The following is a 24,032-nucleotide window of genomic DNA, read 5'->3' on the forward strand; positions in this document are numbered from 1 at the left end:
CCTAACTCCAGAGATGCTCTCACAGACTGCCCCACCAGTCCCTAGAGTCTTACTCATTCAGTATCTTGCTTCCTCCTGTGTTACTTTCATTTTCCATTAAAAAAAATCAAAATCTTTAGAAACTTTATTTAAATGATTACATTGTTCCAGCCCATGGATGTACCAAACATTTAACCATTTTTTCCCCAAAATTTACACCACTATTGCACTATTGAAAGAAAAAAAGGGGTGGGACCCCTTTCAGATAGCATAATTTTGTGCAAAACACTTAAAAACCATTACTCGGTTTTCTTCTTCAGTTTAGGAACAAAGTTTATGGTTAAAGGGCATGAATACTTTTAGCTAAGATGTGTTTGTAATTGGCCTCCCAAAGAGTGGTGGCAATTGATATTCCCACCTGCACACTTAGGCAGGTGGTTCTTCTCCATCTAAATGACAAGAGGGGTAATTGAAAACAGAGCTACCTCTGTTGGGATTATTTTCCACTAAAATATTCTTGGCTCTAACTAGCACGGTTCTATCCACAGCGCTGCCACCAGCTGGAAATAAAACGGAAACTGGATACCTTAGCTAGGAAAGAGCGGATTCAGAGGTTGAAGGTAAACTCCTATACTTTTTGATATCATGGTATAATTTGAACTCCCAGGCAGTTATCATGGTAGGTCTAGAGGCCGCTACTTTTGGACAGCACAGATAGCTGAGATCAAGCAAAGGGTTCAGTGGAGCCTGGCGCTCAGTGCCATCAGTACAGTTCCCGAGAAAACAGGCACTGCTCCTGAGAAACGCATTTCAGCAAGGCGAGAATCTTCAAAGACAAACTTGAAAATAGTCAAATTTGCTGTCTAGCTTTTGTGTTTTTTTGTGGCAGAGGCCAAAGGATATTCGTGAGTCTTCAGAAAATAAAAATAGATGGTAATGTACCAGCTTGAAGGAAAAGAAAACATCGGAAGAATTATACAATCACACATTTTCATTCGAATGTTACCCTTGAATATTATGGTGGGAACAAGCTTCCTTAGTAGAAGGAAGCACGAACAGATCTAACATTTTGTGCTAGGTATTTTTAAATCCCATGGTTGTTCTCTATTTTTGTCCCTTGCAGTGAACTTATGAAATACATCAATTTGAATCAGGGGATGAGAGATTCAATTAGGCATGTTTGAAAAGTTTCAGTTTAGGATGGGCAGATTTATTTGATTTCTTGAGCTATTTGAAATCATGGGCTGCTTGTTCTTCATTTGCTATAGTATTCCAAATGTGGAGCCTGAAATGCGTTTCACAAACTGATAAGCATTTGTAAAGTGTTCGTAGGGCAACCTGCCCTGTAAGAGAAACATTTTCCTCTCTGGGTTGATAGACTTAAATCTATTTTATCAGAGACCAAGGGTGATCTCTTTACTAAAGTGTTAAATGACAGGTGGCGTGTCCCTTCTCAGGATCAGGGGAGCTGGGATGCAGAGGCTCTAGGTTCATTCAGCTTGGCTGGCCATGCCTTGCATCAGGAACTTACAGTTTCTGTGATTTGTTTGGCAGCATGTGGATGCAACGGTGACTGGAAATACTGATTTCCAGTGCCTGAAACAGGGTGTGCTGTGTCTGTGATTTGTCTGTCCTGTGCAAATGGCAGATGGTAGGCACTAGGTAGATGGGAAGACAAGGGTTCTAGGAAAGTGCTAGAGGCACTCAGAGTTGCTCCCATCTGACACCTGCTTGTCAAAACTCATTGCATAATTGCAATTGGCAAAGGCATGTTTTAGGTCCCCTCTATTTAGTAAAAGTAACTGTATTGTTTAGAGGCATTATTAAATTACTGTTTCTATAACACCAACTTTAATCTTTTCTGGTAGTGTGTACCTTCAGTATAGTGAAGTGCAAAGGGCACTTCGCTGGCCCAACAAACATTATCATTAAGTAGAAGGTTCTCTCAGAATGAATCCTTTGTGTGTGCAGGTGGAGAGGATTCTATTTTCTCTCACTTACTGCCTACCACACCCTGCTACCAACAGGGCTAGAGAAACATTGCTGACTTCCATGTCAGAGTAGCAGTCTTGGTTAGGAGGGCTTTGATCTCACAGTATGGATATGTGTCAGACACTAAGCTAACCTGATCACCTATATGTCAAATTCACATTTTTTTCTCATTCCAGGGAGAACACACAAGGCGATTTATTGAAGATAACATGCCCATTCTGACTCCCCATCCCCCAGCTGGTCCAAAGACTAATCGTGGCCTTAGTGTTCTGGCTGAGGAAGGACGTTCTAGTCCATTAACACTGGTGAGCCCTATTAAGCACTCTGTCCCAACTAATTAATTTATGATTTCTCATTAATCTGAGAAAGAAGGCTCTCTGGGAAGCATGTCTGCATAACCCTATAGAAGTGAAAACAGAGAAAGGAAGCAATTGGAAACCACAGTCTCCTCATTACTCAATATTGAAAGTCAACATCACAAGTCCCCACTCCAATCAAAATTGCTGTGGACTAATAATCTCTGTACTTGCAGCTACCACACCAGTTTCTGAAGTGGAGATGACTTGTGGTTATGTAGGTACCCAGATACTACACCTGGCTCCATTTTACCTATAGAAAGAGCAAACTCATTCTGATATCTAAAATCAAACATGACGACTTCAAGTTATCGCTCTCAGTGTTTACCCTTCAGCTCTTGGTAATGTGGCAGGATTAAGCTCCTGACTGTGTCTTCTGGGTATTATTCTGACATCTGGGTATTATTCTTGCTATTCCTTTATCTACACAGATTCAGCAGTACCAGGTTGCATGTTGGCAACATTCTACCGTTTCAGCTTATCAAAAGTAGATGCTTCTACCCTGAGATAATTAAATGTACTGAAATCCCATCTGAAGAAGTCATACACTGATATTTTATCCTAGCATGATGCGTCTATGGCCTAGAGGTGATATTTGCTGGAAGGAAGGCAGGGTTTTTCAAAACAATACAGATTCAGGAAAGATTTAAAAAAAATGTTTGTTGGATGCTGGTGTTGACGCTGGGTTAAAACTCCCTGTGACATCTCTACCCTTGTTTTTTGTGACTGGATGTTTTTCTATCGAGTCTGATCATTTTTATTTGTGTTATACAATATTTGTAGAGAGATGACAAAACCTTCACACGTAGTTGAGTAAGTTTGTCACCTATGGGATTAAGCTTCAGCATTCTGCAAAAGGTAAACATGTCTTGACCTGTCCTGGCTGAACAGCACAAGTTCTGAAAAGCCCCAGTCCCCTCTGGACCGTTCCTCCTCCTCTCCTCTGGGTCTGACTTGAATGCAGGTGTGTACACACAAATATGTCTTTGTTAGATAGCAATTCATTAGCCTCTCCCAAGCTTTCCCAGGAAAAAAACAAAGGAAATAGTGCTATTTTTCTGTCCTCCTACCTGGTTCAGAGAGGGGAAAACCCTGGTACCCTGTTCCCCAGTTTTCCAGATGAACCACCTCAGGAGATAGTCGGTGGTTCACTGTTCAAAAATCAGGGGGTCCTTTGAAAATCAGAGGCTACACTACTACAAGCCTGACCCTTGAACATGAGGGTAGTAGCCACTTGGCCACATGCCGAGTGTCCTGTGCCCCTTAGAATAGCTATTGTGATTTGGAATTTAATTTCCCACTTTACAGAAATTCAAGTGTCCCTTTGGTTTGTCCATTCTATCCAGGACACATTCTCTGTCAGTTTCAACCCTGACTACCAATTACCCTAGATGGAGACAGGAAGATTGATGGGACATCACTATTTTTCCTGAACTTCTCTGACTAAGAGAAGCTTTCAATACTCGGTTCCTGCACTTTGATGCTAATGGCACTAAAGTTTCAAACACTGTGTAAGCATTTAGCTGCATTATCTCTGTTAAAACCGAGGAAAGTCATCTCAATGGATTCTGCACATCTTTGAGAAATTCACCCCCCTGTGATCCTCTTGAGAATTAGCAAAGCTTGGCTAAGCTGAGTAATTATCAGGTAGCCGGTTTCAACTCACATTTTGGCACAGCTTTGAGCACATTAAGATGGTGCCGTATTTATTGTAGAGAAATATATTTACACATTGTAACATGCAGTAAGCTTAAGGTACCCTCTGATATGAACTGCCAGGGTTTGGGGCTCACAGCTGCTACTTTAATGGGACAGATTTGTTTTTAGAGATAAAACGTGATCAGTTGGGCATTTGACTGCCACATCCATCTAACTGGATATTTGTATGCAAATGCACAGGAGTAAAATTAAGAGCACAGCCACTGGAAGATGGTGTCCTGGTTTGCAGTAACCTGCTCTCCTGGATCTCTACACAAGATTTTCATGTTTGGGATTATCAGACAGCCTCAAGAGAAAATTGGGTCCGGTAGAATCCTCAAGAGCTCTTCTGGGTGATTTGAGTCTTTTATTCAGAGATGTCATTTAGTTTAGATCACTCTATAGTCCTGTTTTCTCTGACTTGTAGGTTACCCCAGTTGATCTGCATGTGTTTGTTGTGGTTCAGGTTTGTATTCATTACTTTCCTTGTTACTGAGACAAAATAACCTTCAAGAAACAACTAAGGAGCAAGAGCCTGCCTGGCTTACAGCTTGAGGAGACAGAGTCCACGTGGTGGAGAAGACCAGCAGCAGGCAGCAGGGGGCGTGGAGCTGGGACTCTTCTCCTCCTCAAGTCTTGTCAGAACAGAAAGCAGAGGCAGGGATATAAGCAGAGTGTTCTATAAACACTGAGGCCTGCCTTTCAGAATCTTCTTCCAGCCAGCCTCTACCCAGCAAAGGGCCCACAAACTCCCAAAAGAGCAACTCCAGTTTTGGACCAAGTATTGAAACAGCCAGTGGGAGGCATTTCATATTCACACCATAAGAGACCCAAGTAACAATGGCTTACCCGTGGGGTCCATCCCCACCCAGTCCATGCCCATGAGTCTTAGGTGACTCTATGAAGTCATCAAACACCTGGATTCCTCTGTGCTACTCACCCACCAACTTGGTGTGCCTGCTTCATCCACAGCAGCCAGGCTGTGTATCACCATGTGGATGCTCCAGCCTGAGGGAAGGGGTCAGCGGGAAAGTAAGGACGTGCTTCCCTTTGCTATGAGAGTGAACTGCAAGTTGCATGAGTTACTTTTGTTGACATTTTACTAGCCTCAAGTGAGAGGCCATCTCCTTTTACAGAGTTGTGGGGAAGTCTGGGGAACAGACCCTTTGTTTGTGCCAGCCATGTTCACGAATGAAAATTCTGTTACTGGAGAAGAAAGGAAAGCAAATACTGGACAGGGTTGTCCCTGCAGCTCCTCTGTGATCCTGGCTCAGAACTGGCTCTTACTTGGATTTTCAAATGACCATCTTCCTTGTCATTTGGCTAAAATTTCAGCTGCTTCTGTGAGAACTTAGTTTTTCTTAGCCTCCTTGTTCACTGTAACTATTCTGAGAGCACTATTCTAAGTCATGGTCTGTGGCATTAGTCAGTCTCATTGACCAATAGTATCTCTGGATGCTACATATTACTTGTTATCTCCTCACTTGCCCTAGGATAGAGATTCAGTTGAAATCAAAAGTTTTAGCAGTGTGTGGGCACGCATGCTTTTCAAGATGCCATGAGAACCAATGCTTGCTAGGAGTCTCTGGCTGCCAGTTTTTTCATGTGTTTATTTGTACCTACTTTTGCAGAATGGACTATTTGTGGCTCACCACCCTTTAGAGTCAACATACAAAATTCTATTCATGAATCATTTATGTAGCATCTATCTCATACCACTTTGCCCAAATACGCATGGCCTATTCTTGGCATGTATTTTACTGTCTTAGAACAGGACAACCAAGCTTCATTCCCCCCTCCCCACTTTTGATGCATTGTTAATCTTTATACTAAACTTACAATATTCTGTTGATGCTCCCAAAGGCACTTATAATGTTCCACGCTGGCACTTTTTGTATTCGCCACAGTACATTCTTGATTGGAAAGTGTCTCTGTTGGGGGCTCAGCAGGAAACAGATGGCTCATACAAATAGAGTAATTACAAAGTTGTTTAATAAAGAAACTATTTAGAAAGATACAGCAGGGTGAAGAAAAGCCAATAGCCTGCTGGGGTCAGCACAATGGGAAGCCACAGTCCCTGGGTTGAAGAGGAGGCTCTGTAGGAAGGGTTAGGTTCCAGAAGCAGTAGGTAGGTCCCATAGCAAGTAAGGGCTTCCCCACAGAAACATTAACAACTTAGGTGGTAGGAACTATTTCTTCCCTGTAGGATTATGGGAATAAAGGCCTCCATTTCATCCTCCTATCTTCTCTGATATCATTCCTCTCATTGGTAGAATATAATTGCAGTCCTGAGGTCAGTTAGTAAATTCCTTAAGAAATCACTTCCAGGGTCCAGAGCTTCTCAGACAGAGAAGGTAGACAGGAGACCTAGGAGAGCAAATGGAGGACTCTCAGTGTGGAAACATCCATTTTTTTTTTATATAGTGCATCCCAGTGTGGCCAGCTATAACATTTCATTTTGTTTTCTTACATCTTTAGGAAGCAGTTGAAGACATGTAATTGGTGGTACATTACAGCCAAGCACCTGCCTTTCCTGGTGTCTGCTTTTACTTTGGGTGCCAACCTTGCTGCGTAATGAATTCAGAGTAGATTTTATATTGAAAACATTGAAACTGAAATGAGTCTGTTCCAATAATACCCTTTCAGTTTTCTGAAATAGGACATTATTTAACTTAACATTTAATTGGGCAAAGCCTTTCTTTGCCCATATTTAGCACAATGAAGAATTTACAGTATGAGCAAAAACATAGGACTATAATAGAGGACATCTCTTTTGTCTGGAAGGCTCCATCCCCATGACATGTGGTTATGTAGAGGACTTCAACACCATATGTTTTAACAAATACTTTGGGGTCACAAGGGTGTATATAATGGAAGGATATAATTAAAGTTTAATCTGTTCAGTAAAAAGACATCATTAATTACTCTGGGCAATTTGTTGGGTTATTAATTGTTTCTGGAATCATGTCAAGGTACTAATTTAAATGAAATTCCCCCCATTATTGTCTAGACAGCCCCTCGACCATATACTGCCCCAGGAAATATGCAGCCTCCGGTTCGTCTCCAGCCTCTTCTTAGTAATCGCCAAAGGAGAAATGGTTCAAAGATAACTTCAGGGTCCAAACCCAAATCCTCACTGCTGCAAAGTGAAGCTCCGTTTCCTCTTGGGGTAAATGCTATTTTCCTTAAGAAACATCTGTTTTTAAATTATGGATTAAAAATCATGTGCTATCAAAGTTTTAAAGATGCTGTATTTTCATCCACACGGTGAAACCTACACTGTACGTTCACAAAGCACTTACCATGTACTTGTGATTAAGTATATATTGCTGCAATTGGAAGGCCTACTTTTCATGTAACTGTACAGAATCTGAAAGGGATGGAATTTCAGTGACATGCAGTGCTTAGCTCATTATGAAGAGGCCAAATGAAAAAGATGCTCTGTCCCCGATCACACACACATGACAGTCCACCGTAATGACTCTGTGTGGACTCCTTTCAGATTTTAACACATGAGAACCAGACAATGGGACTCTGTATGGCAGGACCATGTTCCTGTGGGGACTCTTTCCTATCAGTGTGTGAAGTTACTTGGAGGTTGAATTATAGAAGGAAGGAGAGTCTATCTTTTAAAGGTGCTGAAGTCATCAACCTAGGGATGACACTGCATCCCTTTCAAGGTTCTTTCTTAGGTATGGTTACTATAAAACAATCTACCTAAACAGGGAGGAATAGGCCAGGCCATTCCCATTATGGGGAGAGACTGTTTTTCTAACTTGCAGAAACATTTGCCAGCTTAAGAATTTGCGTCATGAACATAATTGCCATTGCATGAAAGGGATGAATGTGCTTCACTCCTTTCTATGAACTGCTACTCACAAACCTAAGACACTGTGCTCTGGCAAGGACAAATGCCCTTCATGCAGATGAAGTGATTTAATTTCATACTAAATATTCAGATACAACTGTGTCATCAGACCGTTGAATGTGGTTTTAGCTCATGAGAGTGTTTTACATACCTTATTCAGTTAATTTCCTGGTAGCTTCTTAAACACCAAAAGATGTTAATTGGGAAGTGATGGCCAATTTTTTTTTTTTTTTGGAGAAATTTCTTGGAGTGAAGCAGGCTCCTGGGTCTTGCATCCGGGTATGGTTGAAGGCCCATACTTGGAAGGCCATTTCAGTCACTGCCCAGGAGTAGCCAGGTCTTGTGAGATCACTTCAGGCTTCTTAAAATAATACACAGGCAAAATCCTTTGTAACTTTATGGTAATCTAAAATAGATTTGTCTTGATCATGGACAATTAATCCACCAAGAGTTATCAAACGGTCAAACCGTATAGCAACAATGTTTTCTCCCTGGTTGGCAGAGCTACCTGGGAGGCAGACTCACAATGAAAAGGTTGCCTGGTCACCGTAGAATCAGAATGGGGCTGTGACTTAAGGCTGTGTTCCTGGATCAGGTTAAGGCTTCCTGAGGTGCCCATCTCATCTCAGGAATGAGCTTGCCAAAATTACCAGAAAACTCACAGGTCTTTGCCTAAAACTCTCTGTGTCCTCCGGGGTTAGCTTTGCCATTAGGGTTGGGCATACTCAAAGCCTGCTGGGTAGAACTTCCTTCCCCATAGACAGTGCTTCAATGGGTCCTCTCCATGTTTGCCAAGGTGATTACATTCTTTCCAAGCTTCTATAGTTCTGAGTTCTATTTCCGTAACTTCCCCCCCCCCCAGACATAAGAGCACCACTAGGGAGATGACAGTCTTTGACATCTAGGGACTGAACTTTTCACCTTTCAATAATTTTCCTCCAAATTTACTCTGAGACACTATCTCAAGTACTATCTATATGTACACATTGTGACCCAATATACAATCTCATCTTCCTGCTTACCAGTTTTGAGAGCATGGGTTATTTCTGAAAGAAAGTCATTTGAGTAGCTCACACGTACCAAGAAGATGATTAGTTTCATGTTAGTTTCAACTAGCTAAATTCAATGAATAGTTTGTGCACTTATGACAGGTTGGATTCTGATGTAAGAACGAGTGTTATTATTGCTTACCAAGGAAGACAGAAGACACTTACTAGAGCTTACAGTGTAATATGTGTAAGCTAAATATACTATGAAAAGACATGCTTTTATTAGTTTTGATGGTGAAAGGGTTGACTATCAAACTCCTTATGAAAGACAGTGGTCTGTAGTGTTGCTAAGTATGTAGTGAGCACCAGGTTGACCTTCTTGCTTACTGAAAGACTGAAGAGGATAGAGGTATAAGGATTGGAAATACCACCACAGAGAAGACCGGGTTGAACTTGTCACAACAGTCGGAGTGAGCATCTTTTGGAAAAAGTGACCTAGTCAACAACAGGTTGGTTTTGATGCCACTAAGTAAAACTAATCATGTGGCAAAATTTTCAAATATTCAGGACTCTCTCCTGTCAGGAGAGATCAGCACAAATATCTTCAAGGCCCTCCCAGATGGTCTACCACCATCTTAACATGTAGGAATCTACCCCAGGAACATACAATTAAGCGCAAAGGAAGAGTTAAGTTTGCTTTGAGCTGTCATAGTTACAGTAGTGAATAAGTGAGAAAAGCTACATAATGCAGTATTATTTAAATGCTTCAGAACTTAAAAATACTGTGTAATTCTATGTAATGGTTTAGAAAATTATCCAATATACCATCAGTTGAAAATAGAAAACATTATTTTTTTAAAAAATATTAAGATCATTTCTAAAACAGGACAAATAGTTGATATCCAGTTATGCTATTTATTTTTTAAAAGCAATTAAAAATTGGCCAAGTTTCCAATGATTAAATAATTTTAATATTTGTGTTATATTCATTTAATTTTGGTTTGATATTCTAGGCTCAGTCTATTGGCAAAATAAATTGAAAACAAAGTAAAAATACTCAGTCTAAGTTAACAACCAAACAGTAAAGTCTGCTTACCCAAAAGTGTTGGTTTTATTAAAGATTTAAGCTATACATGCTTTACTTAATCTGCTTCTATTGACTTAGTAATTAGTATCCTTTGGAGAGCTTTTCTTAAAATTTTTATTATCAAGCATCACAAAATATAGACGAAACTGATTAAAAATTAGTTATGAATACAAAAATAGAAATGTAATGTCAATTTATACTGTATGACTATAAAGAATTATTAAGGTAAATTGGTATAAAATGGATAAAAACATCTAAGTCTCTTATAATTTGGATATTTACTTCAGATACATGAAAAACAATCAATTTTCAGAAATGTTTAGAGTCAATTCTATCTGATTAATATTTTTAGTTATACTTTTAAAGATTTTAAATGACTAAGATAAGGTATCTTGATTAAACTCTCAAGCAAAATGAAGATATATATCCCAAGGATAAATTAGTATTTAAAAATTTCTATCGTATTGTTTTTAAAATCAAACTCTACATATAAATTACTTAAAAGAAATACTGCCTGTGCTATTATGTAAGAATATACCCATATTTCTATACCCTGATGAGAATATATAATGTAATTAAAGAAACAAAACAAATTTTATGAACCATTTTTCTATTTATGGATTTTTAGGGTGCTAAAATTTTTATGGTTTAGCTGAATTTATACATCTTTTATATATAGACAGACACATGTGTATCTGTATGCTCAGTGCACATTTATGGCAAATATTAATATTTGTGCAGTTATCTATATAGGATTTATTGCAGGATTTGTCGGTCAAAGAGTGTTCTCTTTGAAATTTGGTGGATATTTTTGATTGTCCGTCACAAAGTTTGAAGATTTCAAGCAAGTATACTCAGTGGTGTTAGATCACAGGCTTGCTTCTTCCTTCTGTTCAATCCTCAGGGTGTATAAGATCAGAATGTCCCTATTTCCCAGTGTACTAGCCAGCCCTATTTCAGGGTCCAACCCTGCAGACCCCCCAGTGTGAAATTAACTAAATCAACCATCTCTAAATCTTCTATTAAAAACCGTATATTCTCAAGAACTCAGTGCAGCTACAGTTACCCACCAAGATCAAGCTGGCAAGAGCAGTCCAGGAGGTAGCATTAATTGGTCTCAATGACTTGGGGGGGGGGGCACATGAAAGTGGGAGGGGCCATGTAAGAGAGTGTCCAGGGAAAAAGGCTTAAGGAGTTGAAGGTAGATATGATCAAGATATCTGGTAAACATATGAAACCATCAAAGTATAAATAAAAGCTATCTTAAATAACTGAAATAAAAAACCGTATATTCACACAAGGTTAGAAATATGTGCTTACTGAATTTGCAGTAGAGACAAACTGAGTTTCAAAGTAGGAGCATGCGTTTTAGGTTGGTGTGTTGTTCTCAGCTCAGTTTGTGACAACTATCCAAGCTTGCCTTTGATTTGGGTTGTACTGGGGCTCTGCTTATGTGTCATTGGGTCTTATGTTATGATGTGTAATTACAGGGCAAGAAGGCAATGATGAAATTCAGGAACTATATGGACAATTCCCAGAAGGAGGATCTGTACCAACTTCCACACATTAACAGTTACCAGACACCTGTTCCCCCAACACCCCAGCCCCAAGCAGGAAAGAGCTTCAGGGAGAACAGGTTGGAGTCATGGCGGAGGAAGAGGCTGCGTCCCATCACAGCTCCCAATGGCCTTGAGCCTCTCTTTGGCAAGGTGATTATGGTCAACATGTTCTTTTATTACTGTAATACTAGTAACGTCACACCAGCTGGGTTCTAGATCTGTAGTGGAAGAATTTTCTAGAACCAGGTACCAAAAGTGCATTATATACATATAGTATTTTTCTAAGCACAGCTGTAAAGAACCCTGAGAGTCAAAGAAAACATCTGAGTAATTAGGAAAACAACTCAATTACCCTAAGTGATGAAAGATTACTCATGAACTCTAGCAGTCAGATTCCAGTTTAGACTTCAACTTCATTTCCCTTAAGTTGATCATTCAGAGTATCTTCACATTTAGTTCATGAAAATTCATGAATTTAAGCACAGCTAGAGAGTGTAATATAAACTGAATTTTATTTTTTAATGGTTTATTGCAAATTAGAGAATACTGCCTACCAACTTTTCCACTGTTCTTTGGAAATATTCCGGTTCGTCACACACATTTCCCCAAAGCATTATTATAGCACATTCTTGTAAGCCTAGCTGAACTTTGCACAGCTTCAGTCCAGTAAGAGAGCAGAGGAGCTCTTCTTTTTCATAGTGCAACAGACAACCGCATTTATTACACATACCTCCTGTGACTCTTAGCAGATAATGGGGTTGACATTTTCCCCAGTGAAGTAGTAGTGAGGTTCCCAAAACACACCACTCTGCATCCCACTCCTTCAAGGCAGCCTTGCCTCAAACACCCTTCTCAAGGCCCCGTCTGTCCCATCCATATCTCACTCCAGCATCTGCTCTCCCTCTAACCTTCTAAAAGGCCGGGAAGTTTTTTCCTGCCTTTTCAAATTTCCTCCCTTCACTCTGATTTCTCTCTATTCTCTCCCTTTGCTGCTGTCTCTGGCAGAGCCTCCCTCTTCCCTGAAGACTTTGGCCTGGGTGCCTGATACTGACCTGACCCTGTCTTCCCCAAGTGGGCCTCTTAAGCCTTGTCACGTAATCTCTGCAATTCTTGACAGATTGCAGGCTTTAGATAGAGTTATCAAATTCTTTCTATGTGGACAGCACCTTAGACTAGTTTTCTCTTTCCTTTTACAGTTTCAAAAATTTATTCCTTGAAAATTTCACAGGCAGTTTCATACTCTCAACTACCTGTCTCCAGCTGCCTTTGAAATCCACCAACAGACGTCCACTCTCAGCTTCATGTCAATAATAATAATAATGATGATAATAATGATGATGATGATAAATCTTCATGAGTCTGTTAATGCTGATCATTTACAAATGTCAGGCCACTACTGGGGTGTGGACAATCTATCAGTGGTAACATCCCCCCCCCAAAAAAAAGTGACTGTCCCTCCCTTAACAGCCACCAACTGCAACAAGCCTCTCAGCTAGGGGCTGAGCCTCAGGAGCTCATCTCCAGCCCATGTTGCAGTAGAGACTGGCAACCACATAGGGTTGAGTGTAACATCCATGTCAAGTCCTGAAGTCAGCTCTTCACAGCTTTCTTCCCCAACCTCTATCTCTTAGTTGTTTCTGCTCCCTCTTCCTCAGTGTGCCCACGAGCCTTTTATATATGGATGCTAATGTGCATAACATATCACATCTTGCTTTATTGTTTTCAGAATTTCACTGGTGTCTGCTGTAATGTTCTCCTTTAGGATCTTTTAATCTTGTTTTTCTTTCGGAAGAACTGACTCTCAGGGTTAGGGTTTCATTGACTCTTTGTTGATTTTGACTTTTTACTTCACTGATTTTGCTTATCTCTTCCTATTTATTTTTTTAAATTTGTCTTTGTTCTTGTTTTTCCAAGGCCTTAAGGTATGTCCTTGAGTTATTGAGATATCTCAAGTCTTTTGATGTAGCCACTTGACACTATTGACTTTTTTTTTTTCTTAAGACTGACTCAAATGTGTGAAATAGATGTTTGGTATGTTGTGTTTTCACGTACCCAATTCTAGAGATTTTTGTTTCCTTTTTATTTCTTCAGTGATCTGATAATCATTCTGTAGTGTGTGTTTAGTCTCCTTGTGTTTGGGTCCCTTATATACTTTCTGTAGTTTATATGTTGATACAGAGCTTAGTTTCATTGTGGTCAGGCTAATTAGTCTAGGCTAATTTAATTTTCCTATATTTGTTGAGACTTCCTTTGTATCCCAGTACATGACCAAATTTGGAGAAAGTTTTCATGGGATGCTAAGAAGAATGTGTGTTGTTTAGTGTTTGAATGGAATGTTCTATAGGTGTCTTTTAGGTCTATTTGATTTATGATGTCATTTAACTCCGATGTTTCTCTCTTTAGATGACCTGTCTACTAGTGAGAGCGAGGTATTGAAATTATTATCACTATGTTAGGGTTAATATTTGGTTTTACATCAAGTAATATTATTTTATGAAGTTGAGTATATCTATGTTTTGTACATACATATTTATAATTACAGTACCTTCTCTCATAGTTTTTTATTGAAGTGCCTTCTTACTGAGGAGTTGAGGCCAATTAATATTCAGAATTATTAGTGTCTAATAAATTGCTTTATGTCATTAGATATTTTAGAAACATTGCTTGGTCTGTCAGTCAGTGAGTTTACTGATGATTCACACTCTGTAAACTGTGAGTTTGTTAGCTTCTTGTGATGGTTTAGGTTTTACTTGTGAATGTCCAGGATCTTCTGGAGTCTTTTAGGACTCTTTGGCTTTAATGATGAAATTCTGTATCACTGAAAAATAATCCGTCATACTACTCATTACTTCTTGTGTTAAAATATTCTTTCTGTAATACATAAAGAGAAAGAATATATATTATTCATATATATATATAATTATATATGTATTATTCATATACATTTTATTACTTTTAGCCTTTTGGATTCTTAGGCATGAAGCCTGGGCTTTAAATGTGCTAATGTAGGAGGTGGATGGTTTGTGTTTAATTCAGTCTGGATATCTGCTTCATTAATGAGCTTAGCCCCGGCACATTTCACCTTCCCTCTTCTTCAAAGCTCTGCTCTTGACTTACAACATGTATCTTCCCAGGCCTTCTCTCTTACCTCTTCTCTTTATTTTTATCTCCACCCCTTGATCTGAGTATCGCCAGAATTTCCATCTTGATGCTTACTTTTCTGTTGAGATATATCATCTTCCCATGTGGTTTGGCAGTTTATCCTTTCCAAGTCAATAGAGTCTGAGATGCAGAAACATCATAGTAAGAAGTTATACTTATTTATCCATTGATGAGGAAGGTCTCAGTTCTGCCCATCACCCAGACTTCTCCCCTACCTCTGCCTAGATTGGATTACTAGTTTCAGCTGGTCCTTGTTTCATTCCATTGTTTTATATCGTCTCCTCGGCAAATATACTTACCCCCAAATCACCTATTGTCTTTTCTTCATTTGATTGTCTCTTCTTACATGTGTGCTCTGTGAACTTTCAGCAAAGTATAAAAGTTTATGTTTAAAGGCAATACTAATGAGATACGTTATTCAGTGGTCCTTAGAATGTCATGTTTAATGTGCCATATACACAGTAACCTTAAAAGAAGACACAACAATTTCACTTTAGAGATGAAGCAAATCAAGTTAAATAAGTGATTCATGATCATGGAACTCATTAACATCATCTTAAGTACACATCCCTGTAAGCTGACATGTTTTTATAATACTCAGACTCAAAAGTGATTAATTTATTTTCTCTCAGCTCTTGAAATTAACCATAGTTGGTTACCTGTTTTATTTTTTCCAAGAGAGAATCCAATTTTACTTCTATGTGGTAATTCCAGGTACTTGACATACATGATCACCTATCCTTGCAGGGATGTCAGGAGTCCGTATATCTACTCATCTCTCAGAGAGAATGAACTAAGAAAGGGTCTGTGTCTTTGCTCACTTATAAAGATGAGATGGGTCACCTTAGAACTGTTACTGTGTCATGGTCAATATCAACTCCAAATTACAATATTAGCATTCATTCGGTTCATTTGTTGGAATTTTTGTTTGAAAAAATAGCTGAAATAGTCAAAAGTACTTCCTTCTTAGCAGAGAAAGAGAGAAGAGAAAGAACTTAAAGTAAAAAATAACAAATTTTGTTCACATCTTTATCATTTACAAAAATGAAAGCCAAAATCTGCATACTAAAGAGATGGAGAAGAATGTATTTTGTAATGCTTTTGATTCTTGGACATTGTGTACAATTTACCCTTTATAAATATTTTGTTATAAGGGAGTTAGAATTAGATTTCTCAGCCGGGCAGTGGCGGCACACGCCTTTAATCCCAGCACTTGGGAGGCAGAGGCAGGCGGATTTCTAAGTTTGAGGATAGCCTGGTCTACAGAATGAATTTCAGGACAGCCAGAGGAACACAGAGGAACCCTGTCTCAAAAAAAAAAAAAAAAAAAAAAAAGGAAAAGAATTAGATCTCTCTGTTCTTTGTATTATAAAGTCATGTGGGAGAAGGAAGTCTCATTGGGAGACATTAAGTCTCCATGTCCTGTTTGCTCTATTCTAGGATCCGGGAAGGATTTATAAAACAGCACCGCATAGCAATGCAGTTATCACAATGGTCTATTTTGGAAAAAATGTGCACGTATCTTATGATGACATAGACTTCCGAGATGAAATCAAGATTTACCAACAGCACTGTGGAGGAGAGAACCTTTGTGTCTACAAAGGGAAACTGCTTGAGAAAGGTACAAATGAACGTGGGGAAAGAAAGTTTGGGTTGATGTTCCAGATAAGCTGTTGTTGACATAATATCAAAATGACTTTAACCACTTTGTGAAATTATGCACATCCAGGGAATTATAAACCAGCTGCTTAAGAGTAAATCTAGATTCACAGCTCCTTGATTGAAACTGGAACAGTGATTGCTCCTGCAGATTGTGGGAGAAAGAATTTGGAGTGATTTATCCTGGTAACAGATTGATTTTTGAGACAGAGATATATATGATCATTAAACGTCTCAGGAATATGCTGTCACTAAAGATTGCAAGTTAACTATTTGGTTTGCCATAGTGAATGATATCACAGGTTATCATAAGAAAAAATTACAGATTGGCAATTTGTTAGAATATATGGAGACAAAAATCAAAGATTCAGTAGATTCTATAATGAGTCAAACCTAAATAATGATGAAAAACATTGTTTAAATGCCGTTTTTAGTCATTTGTACTTTCCTTTGATCCTAAGTCCACATTTGTCGATATAAGGGATTTTTACTAATACATATTCCGACATACTGTATTATAGTGTTTCCTTCAATATTTCATTTAGTGGGGCAGCAATGAAAAGAGGCATGTTTACAAAACTATGTTCTTTCCTTGTTTGCATAGGAAACTCTCTTTAGGAAGTTCTGTTAGTTTTCAAAACTATATGGGAAATCAAACAGACTGAGAAAGCTGATAAAGAATGTCGTTGGGACACATGGAATTATTTTTTTTTTCCTTTGAAATTTTTTTTTGCCAATCAAAAATAGTGACTCTAATAAAACCAGCCACAAATATAACAACAGATTTGGAGATTACATGTTTTAAGCCTCTCAAATAAACAAGATATTGGGACATTAGCTTTAAGTTAAAGTAAAATAAAACATTGTTCTCAGTTTGTTGAGAACTGTCACCATTGTTTCAAATTTGCAGAAATGTGGGAATTTACTCTGGTGTTTCTCAATCACATCCCAGAGTTCCTTCATCTGTTTGTAAATGAGGGAATGGAGGAGCCCCTGACCTGGGGTGACTCTTGAAGGATATCCCAATAGCTTGGGCCAGGTGGGGTAGGGTCTAGTGTTCAATGCTACCTCAGCTGTGTCAGTAGCCAAAGTGCCAACCTAAAGGGAAGGATGTGAATTCCAATGAGCTTGACATGTAGGGACAGAGGCACAGACTCTCATCTTAACCCAAGCAGCTGGGAGACAATTATTTTTTTAAAAGTATGTTGTTTGTGTGTTAATTTATGAGGATCGATGAAAGTAGCTATCAGGTAAAATTAGAATACTTATGTTCAGGTGTCTATGTTTAAACAGTTTGCTGGGTTCTGTATCACGCTTGATTCAACAGCATGTATACAGAACAGCTATTGAGTGGTGAATGTGACTTTCACAAATGAAGTCTTACCCGGGTGGTCTAGAAAACAACACATGGGGTGGACCAAGGATGCAGACCCTAAAGCTGGATGGTTATTTTGTGCGCACACTGATCCTGGGTCTCTGTGTTGAGACACTGGATAATCTTACACAAGAGCTTGGAATGAGGACTTAAATAATGGATTCTGTCCCTGCTGTAATGTGGTCTCAGCTTACATTGAACAGTAGGAGAGAATTGTTCAGGACTGAAGAGTAGCTTTGTTAGCTACCATGAGGCTCAGCAGCCAGAGGGCTTTATCCAGTCTATCAAAGGTGTCTTCTGTGGTGTGTGATTCTGTGAAATGTGAATAGGTTTTAGGTTTCTGTGGAGAATAAATAAAAGCCTTATTTTATACTTTTGAGATAGCTCATTTAATAAAACGTGACATTTGTTCTTGAAAATTAAGAATAACAATAAAAATTATGGAAGAATGGAGCTAAGAGCATCTTTTTAATCCCAAAGTAATCCCTGGTGCTTGTTGTAGTCAGGTTTATAGAGTCGGAACCACAGTGAACTGCTTTAGTGCACTCACGGTGAGCCTGAGCTGTTTTTACTTCTCATAAAGATGGCATTGTCTGCTAGGCACTCTGACTTGCCGTGTGTATCCTTTCAAACAAAACAAGCTTTAGCCTGTGGGCTCACGTGGGGCAAAGAAGCTGTAATTGATTCTTTGGCCTTCTGATAGTCTCCACTTCTTGAGTCCATTTTCTTAGGGTTCACAAACCAATCTCACCTTGCTCTTCCCGTGTGTCTTCTCTCTGTAACAAGCCTCTTTCTCAAATAGAAGGTCCTTTTCCTGGGATGTTTACTTGGCCTGTGATGATCCCTCTTCTCTCTCCCTTAAAACCAAACCTCTCTCAGCCATGAGTCTAGTTGAAGTGTCTCTGCGTTTCATGTAACTTTTGCTGGGGTTTCTCCTAATAGCTATGTTGGGAGTCTATCTAATCTTAGAATGGAAGCTCTCCACTATATTCTGACCTCATTTAACTGTTCTTCAATTCTTCTCTTGTTTTATATTGATTTTGATTTTTAAGGTAGATTTATCAAGATAAAATGAAATGTCACGATATCTACCCATTATATGTGTGTGAACTAATGGGATTCATGGATTGTGTAAAATTTGGGGATACCCTTGTGCAACCATTTCAGACTCACCATCATGGGGGTCCCTTCACTGACAGCTCTCTGTCTTTCTGCTGACTTATTGAATCAGCAGTTGCTTTATTTTGCTGAATGAGGAAGTTGTTGTACAGATGATTACATCTACAATCCAGAGACTGATTCCAGATAGGGATACAAACAGCAATAATATTGATAGTATATTAATATGTTATAATATGATCAATGTAATAATAACAATAATGCCTATAAAAGATGTACTGTACTGTAGCATGTTTGTATACACACATTGCATTCTGTTTTAGGCTTCTCTAAAGAAGCAGAACTGATATATACATATACATATATATATATATGTATATATATATATCTCACAATTATATATTAGTATATATACTAATATATAACTATGTATTAGTTAATATATAATATATAACTAATATTATGTATATCATAATATAACATATATCTAATATATGTTATATAATATATAACTGATATATAACTATATATACTAATATATAGTATAATAATACTATGTATAATAATATACTATATATAGTGTGTTGTGTGTATGCATGTATGTGTGTGTATGCATGTATGTGTGTGTATTAGTGTATTAGATATTAGAGTGGCTTACAGGCTGTGATCTGGGTAGTCCAACAATGGCTATAAGTCTGGAAGGTTGCTCTGTGAGATTGAATGTCTCCTCAGTCCCAATCTGGCACTGGACTTTGAGGTTTCGTGGAGAGCTGCAGGTCTTCAGGCTGTTCTGGAATCCGGAAGTTTGTTCTAGTATGTTTGTGTCTCAGCAATAGGCTGGGTGGACTTACCAGGGAAAGTGAGAGTTGTCTAGCAGGCAAGAAGCCAAACTTCCTTCTTCCAAGTCTTTTATCTGGGCTGTCACCAGCAGGTCCTGTTCAGATTTAGAGCAAGCCTTCCTGCCTCAAATAACCCATCTAAGAAACTTCTCATAGGCCTGCCCAGCAGCCTGGGTTTTAGCTGATTCCAGATGTTGTCAAGAAAAGAACTGAGATGAGCCCCACATCATGTTCTTCACTAGATTGCTAGAATGGTTTGGATTGCCCTTTTTCTCTGTGTGGGCCCCAGCTTCCTGTTTCTTAACATGTATTTACATGTATTACATACTATAAACTTTGAGTTCTGACTTTTCTATATTGTGCCTAGGGATTTTGGAGTCAATATAAACTCTTCATCTCCAGAACTGTGATACATCTAGTGAAGTTTCCAGCTCTCAGAGTGGTGTCTGATTTCAAATGTTTACCAGTGACCCGTCAGAGGCTCGGCCTCTCTACTTGTTGATCAATTTGTGGGGTATTAGCTTCCCAGGGCTGAGAAAAGAAATGTCTCTTAGTCACGGTGTAAACAATGGAAGGTTATCTTCTATGTCCAGAGGCTAGAAATCTAAAATGAAGACAATCCTGGTTGAGTTCCCTGCAGGGCTCTGGGCCGTTGCCTTCCTTGATTCTGTCAAGTTTTGACTCTTCAGGCGGGTCAGCTCTCTGCTGGTGACAGTGTTGTTACTGAGGTGTCTGTGTTGGCTTTGTGTGGCCTCTTTTTTTCTGTATGTGTGTTCCTTTTTTTTGTGAGAACATCAGGTATTAGATTCAGGGAAAACTAGCAGCCAGAATACCTTCCTCTAGAGCCTTCATTAATGATGTCCCTGAAATCTAAACAGTAACTGAACAGGGTCACCCAGAAGTCCTGAGTGATTCTGAACTTCAGTGAGTTCAGGGAAACATTCCACACCTGGGGAGTTTTCATGCCCCAGCTTTGGTTTTTCCACCAGGCATTCTTGTTCATTCTGTGCCTAGCTGAAGAGGAAGGTAGACTGGGATTCATGAGACAGAGTGAGTCCATGGAGACCCAGGTTGCTTCCTGAAAACTTAGGCTGCATAGCGAGCTGTGGAAGACAGCTGTGATCGCCCTGTTGCCCGTGGTTCTTAGTCAAGGTCTGGGTATTGACTTATTAGTTAAGACTCAAATTTCCAGAAACCTCTGTGATCTGCTTGGAGATAGTTACCTGTTTGTGGAAATGTCATATGCCAGGGGTTTGTTGCCTTCTGCACCAAATGATGTCATGCTTCATGGACTGGAAGCTTCTGGGTGTTTTGCCATTCTGTACCCACTTAGAGCACTGGTGAAGAGAAGACAGCAGGGAGGCCTCAGGCAGAAGGACACAGATTCTTTCTGCTTTCTTAGGAAATCTGAGTTTTGCACGAATTAATTGCTGCCCACTTTAAGTTGTCAATTTCTAAAGGCATGTTTAAGGAAAGAAGATTCGATGACCTTACTGAATAAACCAGCAAATCGGTCATTCCTCTGTGCCTGAATTATAGATTCTTAAACCAACAGACTTTATACATACAAGAGTGTCTATCTCTGTATCTATCATCTGTTTCTCTATCTATCCACAGTTAGTACCTGTCTTTTCCTTTAATATCCCAATGATACTCATTATCAATGACATCATCATCAATGACATCATCATCAATGAACAGCCAACGTCTCTGCTTTCCAAACACTCCATATATTTGCTTTATTTTTATTTTATGTGTCCATGTATGTCTGTGTCTCCATGTGTGTATGTACAAACCTGTGGAGGTGCCCAGAGAGGCCAGAGGATGTTGGATACCCTGGAGCTGGAGTTCTAGGCTATCATGAGTCATCTGGTACATAGTGGACACTGAATTCCGGTCCTCTGTAATAGCAGCAAGCGCTCTCAATTGCTGAGCTGCCTCTCCACCCCTTCCCTGTGTTTCCCTAGTCTCTGTTTCCTTGTGTGTACTCAGAGTCCTAAGGAACAAGCCACAGCAGAAGAAATTTCAGTATGTGGACTTGAGGTCAGTCTGTAACTGCCTTCCCAGCCTCTGACTGAAGAGTCCGTTTATCATTAAGACTGGGGTCTTTTGAGCACACTGTTTCTCAGCCTTTCCAAAGGCCCACATCCTTCTTCTTTTACTTTCTCACCATGAATACTGAGATGGACAGGGCAAGGGTTTTCCAGTAGGTCTAACTCTCAAAGACAAGTTGCATTTGATTTACAAAGTTTCCAGACTTCACTGTGGCCTCTTCATAGACACTGTCAATAACAGAGCAGGAAGAGGTTAAAATAATGACCCACTGATTGATTATCTGGGAACTCCTGCCACTGTGGTAGGATCTGAAGGAAACAAGACACATCAGCTAGCATTGCCTCACAGTTTTACAAATATACTGCCCAGCAAGCATCTGAACTGGGGTTCTGAGGTGTGAGCAAGACCCAGCAGCAAGAGCACCAGGAAGCTAGAAGTGCAATTAAAAACAAACAAACAAACCCAAACAAACAAAAGCACAGAATTTGTCCTCAGCTCTGTCACAACACCTCTGAGCTGAAGGGGTTTGCAACTCCATAGGAATAACAACATTATCAACCAACCAGACCCCCCACCCCCCGGGAGCTCTCAGGGACTTAACCACCAACCAAAGAGTACATATGGGGGGACCCATGGCTCCAGCTGCTTATGTAGCAGAGGATGGCCTAGTTAGGCCTCAAAGGGATAAGAGGTCCTTGCTCCTGTGAAGGCTTGATGCCTCAGTGTAGGGGAATGTCAGGGCAGGGAGGTGGGAGTATATGGGTGGGTGGGGGAACACCCTCAAAGAAGCAGGGGGAAGGGGAATGGGATAGGGAATTCCTGGGGGCAGACTGGGAAAGGGGATAACATTTGAAATGTAAATAAATAAAATATCCAATAAAAGAAAACAAAGAAAGGAAGAAAGAAAAGAAAAGAAAAGAGAAAAGAAAAGAAAAAAGAAAAGAAAGAAAAGGATCTCAGGCAGTTTGGCTTGAATAAGTCCCCCAAATGGTTCCATTGCACATTAAAAATTTAAAACCTCTAGTGCAACCATATTTTAACAGATTGTAATAAGATAGGTAATGCGAGCATGTCAGAGAGGTGGGACCTCTTGAAGGGTTCCTGGAAGTGTCGTGTGAAGCAGAAGTCTGAGTCATTCTGTAGAGCATCTCTTGGGTGCGACTTTATTAGAGAACTATAAAGATTTTGGAGTAATTAAGATTGCACCACAAACATCAATTCTTAATTTCTTGGTAAAATACTTGAAAAGGTAGGGAGAAAAAGAATCTCAAATACAAACAGCTTGGGGTTGAAGTAACTCTCACCCATATATGCATCATAATTAGACTAATTATAATATTGTGTGTGAAGGCCTGTAGTGTGTATGAGTGTGTATGGGGGTGGGAAGGGCAGAAGATGATCTTGATATGAACTCTTGGCTTTTGTTATAAAACAGTTTCTGGGGATCCAGGCTGGGCTTTTCCATTCACAGGGAGGCTCTTGACCAACTGAGCTTGTCTGTGCAGTTATGGTCCACCTGATTTCCACCCCCCAGTACTGGAAAAAGTTTTCAGATGAAAAGTATTTTCTGTATCATAATGTTTTCTTTTGAAAAGAAAAAAAAAATGTGGTTAGTAAGACGTCCTTATGATCCCGCCAGTCCTGATGATTGCTCTGCTCAGGAGTGTTTGTCTTTGAATTCCAGACACCTTTCAGTTTATCTCCAAACGTCACCACGGTTTCCCCTTCAGCCTCACCTTCTTTCTGAACGGGATTCAGGTGAACAGGATCAGTTCCTGCTGCGAGTTCAAGCACCGCAGGAGCTCCCGCCTGGGAGGCAAGAGAGGCTACTTCGGGTTTGTGTGTGTGGAGAAGGCATCTCCTTGCTACAGGTATGTGAGCACATCCTTTCCTAGAGAGGGCGCTCTACCACGTTTTCCTCCATTAATTCTTTTCTCTGTACAGTTCTCAAAGAAAATTAATCAGTATATACAACCTTGTAAGACATCAACCAGATCCCCAAATGTGTTATATAGACAAGATAAAAGGAAGTGACATTTTGAATTGTGTCTCACTTCTCATCTCTTACCTGAGACTGTCTTAACTTCTACCTCTGTGGGGAGAGGTGCCAAATTTTTATCGTTTCTTTGTTGCTATTCTTGGTACTGGCCTGAGACTAATACCTCATACCCATGTAACATACCTTCATATTTCCTCTCTCCTCTCTCCTCTCTCCTCTCTCCTCTCTCCTCTCTCCTCTCTCCTCTCTCCTCTCTCCTCTCTCCTCTCTCCTCTCTCCTCTCTCCTCTCTCCTCT

The 24,032-nt window shown here is 39.6% G+C and overlaps 1 protein-coding gene across 1 annotated transcript in view; it reads left to right on the top strand.

Moving 5' to 3' along the window:
* Erich3 (glutamate rich 3) overlaps positions 1 to 24,032 on the top strand; it is a 94,022-nt gene that overhangs the window by 34,250 nt on the left and 35,740 nt on the right. The window contains exons 4-9 of the mRNA XM_028754338.1: positions 528 to 599; positions 2,148 to 2,276; positions 7,036 to 7,194; positions 11,460 to 11,678; positions 16,131 to 16,311; positions 23,422 to 23,608. Coding sequence (XP_028610171.1) covers positions 528 to 599; positions 2,148 to 2,276; positions 7,036 to 7,194; positions 11,460 to 11,678; positions 16,131 to 16,311; positions 23,422 to 23,608 — 947 coding nt within the window. The remainder of the gene's footprint in view (positions 1 to 527; positions 600 to 2,147; positions 2,277 to 7,035; positions 7,195 to 11,459; positions 11,679 to 16,130; positions 16,312 to 23,421; positions 23,609 to 24,032) is intronic.

This window comes from Grammomys surdaster, unplaced genomic scaffold (assembly GCF_004785775.1).
Source record: "Grammomys surdaster isolate TR1022 unplaced genomic scaffold, NIH_TR_1.0 125996, whole genome shotgun sequence".
Taxonomy (NCBI): Eukaryota; Metazoa; Chordata; class Mammalia; order Rodentia; family Muridae; genus Grammomys; species Grammomys surdaster.